We start from the raw sequence: 11,311 nt of genomic DNA, 5'->3' as shown, positions 1-11,311 counted from the left end.
TCTAAGTGAACTACTTTATAAATAAAACTTAAAAATTGTCTTGAAAGTAGAATAAATTTAAGGATACATCTATTCATTTGATATCAGGGGTAACATAAACTCTATTATAGTTCTTCTGTAGTAGAAGAAATCTCTTCTTTGCTCTTTACTATACTTAAAAGGGATATTTGAGATTCAGAAAATAGTATTCTTTTGTTTTAATTGGGATGTAGCATTTTCAGGGATCTTCCTGCACACATAACTAATGCAGTAGATTTGAGGGAAGAGTGAAATAGGCTTTCCAATAACATTGGTGACCTGAGATTTGTATTTTAAACAAAACAAACTCCATTTTAATTGTTTTGAGACAAAAATTTCTACTATTCTAGCTTACCAACAGACTACTGGTAATTTCAAAGTAGTTTTAAATTTTGCTTTGTTCGTTTTATTTGCAGAGCCTCACACATGCTAGGCAAGTGCTCTACCACTGAACTATACCCCAGCCCCACAAAACTGTTTTAAGAGCAAAACATCCCAGCAAATGCAATACAACTCATTAGAGCCTACTTGAATAAGGATTTCCCCACAAAAATAAAAATAAAAAACTTAAATTAGAGGCTGTATGAAGCTAAAATACTAAGTGTGCAGATGGAATCCTGTTAAAATTTTAATCAACTACAAATTTTTCATTTAAAAAATTAGGAAAAAAATACTCCTACATCTGGCTCTCAAATCTAGTAATCTCAGTCCTGCAGTCTACCCTTATAATTATATTTAAGAGCCAGATTTAGTTGGGTTTTTTTAAATGATAAATTCACAGTTAACTTAAAACCAAGCCATGAATCTGTTAAAGGTTGTAAAGGTTCATAATATGGCTAATGTCTGAGAGACTAGACTTGACAAATAGATGATCATGCATCCGATTTTTGAAGATTACAAGCAATTACTGATTGGATTCTTGGTAATAATGCCTCACCCAGATGAAAAGCATCCAGAGGAAAAGCTCCTAAAATTAAGAACCACTGAGAACAATAAGCTTTAATGCTCACTAGATATTTAAGCATGTTTAAATATTAAGCATAGCTTCCATGGCTAGACATAACTTTTTTAAAAGTCCCCTTATTGCCCCACTCCCCACCATATTTACATATCATTTAGTTTATTGAACATTTTATTTAGAAATTTTAAGTTAGTGCTTTGAAGTTCATATTTAAAATAAGGAGAAAAATCAGGAGTGGTGGTATTTACCTGTAGTCCCAGTTACTTCAAAGACTGAGGTGGGAGGATTACTTGAGCCCAGGAGTCAAATACAGCCTGGTCAACATAGTGGGAGCCTCCCATCTCAAAAAAAAAATAAAAATAAATAAAAAATAAGTAGCAGATGGGCTTTAGTTGAGCATTCATATGAATAATCATTACAAAGTATACTACTCCAATATTTGTAGCTTTTATGGACCTTTCCTTGGTCCCTGACCTGGGATAGGATCTGGTAATGGGTTAGCTAGGGTATAGGCTAGGTTACACTGTGATAACTAGTGATAACTAGTGTCTTAATACAGTAAAGGTTTATTTCTTGCCAAATTTGCAAAATTTCCTGCAGGTGAGGTGATTTTCCTAAAGTGACAAATTAAGGGTTCCCAGTTATATCCATCTTGTGTCAATGTCATGTCAAAATATGGCTTTCAGATTTCCTCCACAAAGTAAGTGAAAACAGAGTACTTTGTGCTTTTACCACTTACCCAAATCACATGATAATCAAGGCAAAAAAATAAATAAGTAAAGTCTTCCTTTGTTCCAAGGAAGAGAAAAATGAAATGCAATTTAGTTAACCAAGGTCTGTCTCTGTTACAATTACACTATCTGTTGCAAAAATGATATGAGATAGGTACTATTATTATTCTTCTTATAACTGGATACCAAAGCTCAGAGATACAAGTAATTCCCTATAGCTAGAAAATGTTGGAGGCATGTCTATTTAATTACAGAGCTCCAACCTTTAACTACTGTACTCTGTCTGACATCCAAGAAGAACCTGCACCTGATCTTTACTATCACAGTCAAAGTTAACAGAGAAGTTAAAATGTTTCACTGGCAGGGATGGGCAGGTAGCTCAGTGGTAGAGCATTTACCTAGCATTCTGGAAGCCCTGGGTTTAATCCCTGGTTTAAAAGGAAAAAAAAAATCTCACTGGCATAAAAGTAAGATTATATTCCAACTCCATCTTTTTAAAAAGTAACTTGATATCTTATTAAGTGGCAAGATACATGCTCTTACTAAAGAAAAAAGAAAAACAGATATTCTAAAAATTTAAATAGTCTTTAAAAGCCAGAATATTTACTACCTTAAATTGGAAATACCTTGAGTAGACAATTAAAGCACTACAGATCAACTATTCTAAACTTAAATTTTGTTTATATAACAACCAATCTCATAAAATAAGTTACCAATGTAGTTACATTGGCATCCTAACCAAAAATGGTTTATTTTGAAGAGTACATAAAAAAAGAGCATTGCTCAAAACTGGGAACACTGCTGTTTCAAAACTACCCTTTGATTCAAACTGTAGATACTTATTCAGCCTTATATTTAGGAAAGAGTCCTGACAATGTTCCTTGGGTTTCACAAAAGAATACTTCTTCCTCACAAACCAACCTTTTAAAAAAGATCCATTCCCAACTTTTTCATTAACTTCCATTTTTAACATTTATTTTACTGTTTTGTGATTGTATTATGTGTATAAACTTTGTAAATCCTGTTTAGAACAAAGCAAAAGAACACTGGCATAAAAAGATTACAAGAGTTTGCTGGGGATCTTTTAGGATCCTTTATAGTATTCAGATCCATTTAACACTCTGGGTAGAACTAAATATATCTGGTTATTAAAAATTCAGAATAGCCAAGGTGCAGTGGCACACACCTGTTAATTCCAACTGGTTGGGAGACTGAGGCAGACAGATCTTAAATTTGAGGCCAGCCTCAGCAACCACATGAGACTCTGTCTCAGAATAAAAATAAAAAGGGATGTGGATGCAGTTCAGTGGAAGAGTGCCTCTGGGTTAAATCCCCAGTACTACAAAAAATAAAAATAAAATAAAAAGTTCAGGATGAATTAGACGGCCACAGTGGCACACACCCATAATCCTAGCTATTCAAAAGAGAATCCCAAGTTCAAGGCCAGCCTGGGCAACTCAGACCCTGTGTCAAAATAAAACTAAAAACGGCTGGAACATAGCTCAGCATGAGAGCACTTGACTAGCATATGCAAGACCCTGAGTCCGATCCTCAGTACCTGCCCACCATCCCATCAAAAAACAAGTTCAGAATGAACTAAAATCAAGTGCTTTTATCCAAAAGAATTTAATTACTTAAATGTGATCTTGAGCAGATGACCAGGAATTGGTAAATTTAAACATGTTTTGTTTTGGACAGGGTCTTGTTATATTGCCCAAACTATTATATTGCCTAAAAACCCTGGGTTCAGGTGATCTCCTACCTAAGTCTCTTTGAGTATCTGGGACTACAGGTATGTGCCACCTGGCCCAGCTGGAATTTTTTGACTAAGAAGTCTACTGGTATGGGATCAGAGTGATGTTTCAAAGAGGTATGTGTAAGGCACATGGTAAAAAGATTGTCACTAAAACTATAACCACTCAGTAAATTTTACCTGGTATACATTACCTTTCCTAAGCAAGAAATTTTTTGAAGATAACTGAATAGTTAAAAATAAGCAACAAAGAATGGTTTGCCCTTTTTGTTTATAAATGACCACAGCAAGTTAGTGCTTCCTTGGGGTAGAAAAGATAAGGAAAGGAGAATCTTGACCAAAAACAAGGCACCTTCAGGACTTGGAAAGGGCTTCTTAAAAAGATGGAGAAAACTTTTCCATGGGGACAGATACTGCTGGCATACTTAACAGGGCTAAGGAGCTGAGCATTACCTAGGGGCATACCAACAGCAGCAGAGGTGCAAGATGCATCTTCCCATAAAATGTTCTAAAAATATATTGAAAAGGCAGCTGTTATTTAATATTATGATAAGTACTGGAGAAAATGGGGTAAAAACAAGAGTATCATATGAAGAAAGGTAAACAAGGAGCTGTTCTTCAGGACTCACTCCTACTAGTTAAAATCTTGCCCATGTTCTGCTTTCTGAGATCCTATAGCTCAAATCCAGGGAAAGGAGAAAGTCTAGAAGACCAACATAAAGAAATTGAGTGTACTGAAAAGCCAAAAAGAAAAAGGATATACCGAGACAACCCTGAACTAGAGAAAGGAAGAGAATCATAATCCATTTGAAACCCAGGCAAGCAACTGGGCAGACCTTTTCTTCCCAGACTTATTAAAACTCCAGCATTGTAATGGTTCCTACTATCTCCATGAGAGGAGATACTGCAAAATACCCTGAGAGGCCAAGTAGGAGAAAGAACACAAGTAATTTGCAATAAGGTTAAAAAGCCATCCCAGGACAGGGTTAAAAAGCCTGGACTGGAGAGTCACTATAGATTGGGATTTCTTTTTTTTTTTTTTTTTTTTAATATTTATGTTTTAGGTGTAGATGGACACAACATAATGCCTTTATTTTTATGTGGTGCTAAGGATCGAACCCGGGTCCCACCCATGCTAGGCGAGCACTCTACCGCTGAGCCACAATCCCAGTCCCTAGCTTGGGATTTCTTAACCTCACCACTACTGACATTGCAGCTGAATAACTGTTGTGGGAGGCTGTCCAGTGAAATGTAGGATGATTAGCAGCTTCCCTGGCTGCTAAACATCCCCCTAGATGACAAGAGCACCCTTATAAGTTGTAACAATCAAAACCTGTGTGCAGACACTGTCAAATTTCTTCTGGGGACAAAAATCATACTCAACCCCTAAAACCACTGCTCCGAATGGCTGCCTGGCTTAAACTCACTCTCTTTGTAAATATCACTCCCAAACCATCTCACCTTCTGAACCAGGAAACAGACAGAAAGAACAGAAGAATTTATAGGAAAATGAATGCTCAATTTTTGAATATGTCAAAATGTGAGATACCAAGTGAAGCTATCCAAAAGGCTATTGGCTATATGGAACTGGAACCAAGAAAAACGGTCTTAGCTAGAGAAATAGACTAGAAAAGCATTAGCTATCTTAATACCTTTGAGAAAGACTTTTGCAAATCTTCAGCCAGCATAAAATCCTCTTAAGAGATGATGATGTTTACGCTACACAAGGTCTGCCTAGTGCCTAATTAAACAAGAAGCTCTTGATGGATTTAGTCTACTGCAAGGTAATATACCCATGCTCAATTTTTACCTTCATCTGGACAAGCCTGCCATATGTTAAGATCTTCAGAGTAAACTCTCACATATCTTTACTAACTGATAACACTGCAATAATTTCCCCATTAGGTATATGTTCCCTCTTTTGACTGTTCCCAAATCCACTGTCACATATTCTATCCGTTCTGAATAGATATTTGCTCTCTTCTGCTGCAGATACATAATTAGTTAAAATCAGAGTAAATTCTTAACATTAAGAATTACATGCAAGTGACTAGATGTGGTGACACACACCTGTAATCCCAGTTATTAGAGAGGCTGAGACAGAAGGATGGCAAGTTCAAGGCTGGCCTGGGCAACTCAGCAAGAACCTGTGATAAAATTAAAAATAAAAATGGGGGATGGAGTTGTGGCTCAGTGGAAGAGCACTTGCCTACCATGTGTGAGGCACTGGGTTCAACTCTCAGAACCACATATAATAAATTTTAAAAAAAGGTCCATCAACTAAAAAAAAAAAAAAAAAAAATGGCTAGGGATATATATAGTTCAGTGGTACAACATGCCTGGTTCAATCTCCAGTACCACCAAAAGAAAATAAAAATTACATGCAAGTCAGTTTTCCAACATTATCAGTAAGAAATTCTAAACTAGAAGACTCAAGAGATTCTTATCAGATTCCTTTAAAAAAAAAAACCTAACAGCTTAAATATACCTTGGTGCAAGAGCATATTTTCCTGAATGTTTTGGATTAAAAATATTTACTTAAATATAGTTTTCCAATAAATTAGAAGATACATTTCTACATATGCATATGTTCACTTGTTAAAAGCCTATCTTAAAATGTTTTATGATGAGTTATTTTAAGTAAAAATAGCAGTGAAGAAATAGTTTTTCTAACATAAGACATATAATCTAGTTAAAAAAATATAGTCAAAGTAAAATAAATCTGAAAAATAGGAAAACTTTGCATACATGTTTAGTTTAAACTACTTTTCTTGTGCAAAATCCCACTGCATATTCTTTAATTTTTTTAATCAAAAATTTGATAATCAGCTTTAAATTAGCTTGAAAAAGTTTTAATGAGTAAAGGTAAGTTGAAAATGTTTTTAAAACTGTCATTTAAATATCAGCAAATTTACAGAATTTTCACCCAGCTTACCTCCATAATTATACTATGCCAGACACAGAATCAGTAAAGACAACAGACAGACACAGAATCAGTAGAGAGGTGTAAGTAAAGGATGGTGTCATTTCCTCTTAGAGATGATAAAATGATACAGAGAGAACATAAATCCACCCATATTCCAAAAAGCAAAACTAAGTTTAGCATATTTCTGATCACAAACTAAATTTTTAAAAAGCTGATTTTTAGGATCCACTTTGTTTACATAACACTTATTTAAAAATTAAAATGTCAGTAAACGTCTACTTTTCTTTACATGATCTTTAGGCTAAACTTAAATAAAAATCAGATATAATTTTTTAAAGGAAATTATCTTCCCCAACAATTCAATCCTTTCTCCATATAAGAAAATGTAAATTATATCCAATTTACTATGTGTTCTCCAACAAATTTTTTAACTTAAAATTACAATACAGAGAAGCATGAGAAGGAAAAGCAGTAAAGTGTGTTTAAAATTGTTCTTTCTTACCAATCCATTGTTGCAGAACCCAGGAGGAGTTTGAGGCACGAGCAGAGAGCATCTTTTCAACAGTTGGAGGTAGTCTCTTCCAATTAGTAAATTCCAAAGTGAAGATGAGAATGTCATCGCTGACTGAGTCAATCCTACATTAATAAGATGTTAACAAGTCATCAGAGACAAAATACACATAGGCTTCACCTTATGTTGTAGAAACATATACTACAAATCTATGCTTATATCTTAATGAGGAAGGCACAAAAAATAGGAGACAGAAAGAATTCATGTAACTAAAGATAAGTTTGGTGGATATGAATAATCATCAACAGGTTCCTACTAAAAAGGAAATTGACTGTGTGTGTAGTTGTCCAAGAGATAATAAAAGGAAGCTCTATTCTCTACTAGAGTAGAACTTCCCTTCTCATTGGAAACAGTACCAGTATCATAGTGGACTTACCATCATCTCCTCCCAACCATCTTGCCAAATGTAGTTTGGTCATCCTTACACACATCATTTAATAATCCTGAAAGGACAAAGCCCAAGCACTCTCAAGTTATTGCTAAACTGAGTATACAAGAAAGATGGCTTGGTTATACCCAATTTCCAGGAATGTACAGCTATTCTCATTTCTCATTATAGATTCAGACATAAAAGATGTACTAGAATAAGATTTGTCTTTAAGGATTCAAAGAAGTGATTCCATACAAACAGTTCTTCCTTTGTTCTTTCAAAATTATACAGATTCCCTACCAACACACCCAAAAGACAAACAGCTTTCCTCTACCATGCCCTCCCACCATGATTCTCTGCCTCTCCTAAGACCCAAAACAACTGAGTCAGCCAACCATGGATTGAAACCATGAGCCCAAAAAACGCTTTTCCTCCTCTAAGTTGTTTTGTGTCAAGTTTTTTGGTCACAGTAAAGAAAAGCTGACTAACACAGGACCTCTAGTAATTACTACAGAAACAGAAAATCTTCCCAAGGTAAATTGTTTGGGAGACATTACAGTAACAACTGAAGAAGGGAAAGACGGAGAAGAAAAAACAGAAACTATATAATACTCTAAACTTGTCATTTCAAACACAACTTATTTTTAGTAATTTAGAGTCAAAGTATCCCTGAAATGACTGATTAGAGTATGAGAATTATTAAACTGTTAATTCTCAGATATGCAAATATACAATAAATGTAAGACAAATGCCTTGGGAAAAGATTTTACTTCTTCTCAGTTCTCAGTGAAATCACAACTTATCAGGAATACTGAGATTAATAAAAGGATAAAATATATTCAAAGACAAACAATTTCCTTGGCATTCTTGGAGCACCATACCAAAGGTTATTTGGTTTTGGTTCCTTATTTCTTTTTTAATGGTTTCATTTTTCTGCCTTAATGTGCTTTCAGACTCACTGTGACCCAACACAAAATCATTTTATTCAGTTATCAGAACACACATGAGAAGCAAATCTGTTTGTACAGCTTTAGTTAATATAATGGTGAGTTTATTTTACCAACACTGATAATGCCACTAAAATTTATTGTTATTGCACTACATTGACCATTACATTGTACAAAGCAGTTGTATGAGGATAAATGAGTGACAGTTAATCAACAAAATGCACAGATGACATTTGCTTTCTATTATTCTCCTATTACTTTCGGGGGGGGGGCGGGGGAGACTTAATTCTTGCTTTAAAGTTGATAAAAATATTTCTACTTCACAGATTATACTGTGACAGGCAATTATTCAGTCAGATGCATTTTGAAGACTGTTTAAGACAAGGGATACCTAGGAAAGATATTTATAATTTACATGACAGGCTTGCATGCAATATAAATAAGAAACAACCAAAATCTACTTTAACAACATACTGGTATTTTTACAGGAGAATTTTTCTTATAACAGCTCTTTGAGTGTAAATTTGATCAAAGAAAGCAAAACATTTATCATATTCAGTGTAAACATTGGCTTTATCTATTAAATAAAAGATCAGTGAACAAAAATTTGACCATATTAAGTATTTTCATTTCTAAAGTGAAATTTTCCATTGTATTTTTTCTAATGAATATAAAGTGACTAAAGTTAGTCTTTAGTAGCAAAATATATGCAATTGGCTTTCTCAATTCAGACAGCTGAAAGTTTTACAACTTACTTTAAAATAATTTGTAGCTTATTGGTTCCTAACTCTCTGTATTCCAACATATTCAATAAATACAGCTATACAACCAGTGGTTTACAACCACAAAAATTCTCAACTATTTACATTTAGGGTGGGGAAGCTGTATCAGAACTAGGGAAATGAGAATATACTTCACAAAACCCTCTAAGAGAATAAAGCTAAACAGTCCCTCTGCATACAGGCAGTCACAGTTTATCTAATTGGCTGGGCAAAGACACAAGGTTTAATTCTCTTTTCCTGTGTGGGTTTTCATAACTTAGGAGCAGAAAGGACCAAGAAAGATTGGCATGAATCCTCCAGGTTTGGCAAAGAATAAAAAAACTTATAATCAGTGATACTACTACTTCATTGCTGTGGATTCGTAAGGCTAAGGTAGCACAGCAGAGTGGTAAAGAACAGAGATATGTATGAGCCACACTGTAGGAGTCTGAGTTCAAATTTAACTCAAAACTCCAGAGCTAATTTGTGAGCTTGAGCAAGAATATTGAACACTCTGCCTCAATTTCCTCCTCTGTAAAATAAAGATAACAATAGCACCTACTCCCTTGTATTATACATGAACTAACAGGAGTACAGAAACTTAAAATAATGCTTACAGGGTGTCAGGCAGTATCCTTAGTTTTGATTAGATAAATAAATAAATAAAAACCGGGGAGAGCATGAAGGTTGAAAGTACTGGGCAAGTCACATGGTGTCAGTTAATAGCTCTGAAACAGTTCCTTTGAAATTAAAAGCAACTTTCTGGTAACCGTTTTTCCTCCATGCCTTAATTCCTCCTGCTGAGAAAAGATGCCAAGGAGGCTGAAACTGGGGTTCTCTAGCTAAGTCTACCTATGTGTAATACTTGCCTTTTGTTCCACTGTGCCACCTTTTTCTCTTATAAAATCTTTCTGGGCCTCTGAGCCCCCTGAAGATGAAGATTTAAAACATAAAGGTCTCTATCTACCTAAAAGCTGGCTTTGCATAAACCCCTTTTCTTCACCCACCTGTTTCCCAAGTTTCTAGTGGAGTGACAAGCAGTAGAGCTTTTCCCCGGAGTTATAGCTTCAGTAGAGAAACACAGTAAATATGACTGACTGATAAGAAATTGGATGCCGGGCTGGGGATGTGGCTCAAGCGGTAGCACACTTGCCTGGCATGCGTGCGACCCGGGTTCGATCCTTAGCACCACATACAAACAAAGATGTTGTGTCCGCCGAAAACTAAAAAATAAATATTAAAATTCTCTCTCTCTCTCTCTTTAAAAAAAAAAAAAAAAAACAAGAAATTGGATGCCTTGGAAGCACTTCGTGGGGTAAAAAGATGAAGGGATCAGACTGTCCAGACTGACCACAGCTACCCCACGTGTTCAGTTCAATTTACAGCACTGTCTGGGAGTGAATCCTAAAATGGTGAGGGGCAACTGCAGCTATCTGTCCAGAGACCAAAACCAATTGTGAAATTCAGTTAAGAATACTTAAATAACTTTCTTAATAACTAACTGTGTCCTTAATAACACATGTGTGCATGTAAGGGGGAGCTATTAAGACAAATAGACAAGTATGAAGTTCTACTCAGCCATAAAAAAGTATGAAATTATAACATGCCAATAAATGGATGAAAATGGAGAACATGATGCTAAGTGAAAGTAGCCAAACTCAAAAACTCAAAAGCTGAATGTTTTTTCTCATATATAGAAGACTGAGTAAAAGAAATGAAAGGGGGAGGGAAGAATAGAAGTAGAAGACCAAGAGGCAAAGTGGCAGGATAGGAAAGGCAAAGCAATGCAAAATTAATTCTTTTTTTTAAATATTTTAGTTGTAGATGAACACATATCTTGATTTTATTTGTTTATTTTTATGTGGTGCTGAGAATCGAACCCAGGGCCTCACATGTACTAGGAGAGTGCTCTACCGCTAAGCTACAACCCCAGCCCCGTAAAATTAATTTTTAAAAAATCATGTTACATGCATGTATAATATACCACAGGGAATTTCACCTTTATATATAAGTAAAAAGAACCAAATATATATAAATAAATAGGCTAGCAAAAGGAAGTCTAGCAGGGGAAGGAAAACAGGAGGGAAGAAAGGACAGAAGGGGGACAGAGGAACTAATGAATTGAAACTGAATTCCACACATGTATGAGTTTGCTGGGATGAACCCAATTACTGCATAACTATAAAGCTCTAATAAAATAAAAAATCAGAAATATGTCAGTAACTCAGCCGTAAGTTTCAATTATCTTAAAAAAAAAAAGTGAAGCTTTGCAA

General features: G+C 35.1%; 1 protein-coding gene across 4 annotated transcripts in view; it reads right to left on the bottom strand.

Annotated features, from left to right (window-relative positions):
• Positions 1-11,311, bottom strand: part of Asb3 (ankyrin repeat and SOCS box containing 3) — a 167,198-nt gene that overhangs the window by 20,401 nt on the left and 135,486 nt on the right. For all 4 annotated transcript variants that reach the window (XM_058573151.1, XM_058573157.1, XM_058573154.1 and 1 more), the window contains one exon: positions 6,892-7,025. In XM_058573151.1, coding sequence (XP_058429134.1) covers positions 6,892-7,025 — 134 coding nt within the window. The remainder of the gene's footprint in view (positions 1-6,891; positions 7,026-11,311) is intronic.

Source organism: Marmota monax, unplaced genomic scaffold, assembly GCF_021218885.2.
Source record: "Marmota monax isolate L192 unplaced genomic scaffold, Marmota_monax_Labrador192_F-V1.1 WCK01_AAM20220418_F8-fsc00015, whole genome shotgun sequence".
NCBI classification, from domain to species: domain Eukaryota; kingdom Metazoa; phylum Chordata; class Mammalia; order Rodentia; family Sciuridae; genus Marmota; species Marmota monax.
This window is presented reverse-complemented; position numbering and strand designations above follow the sequence as displayed.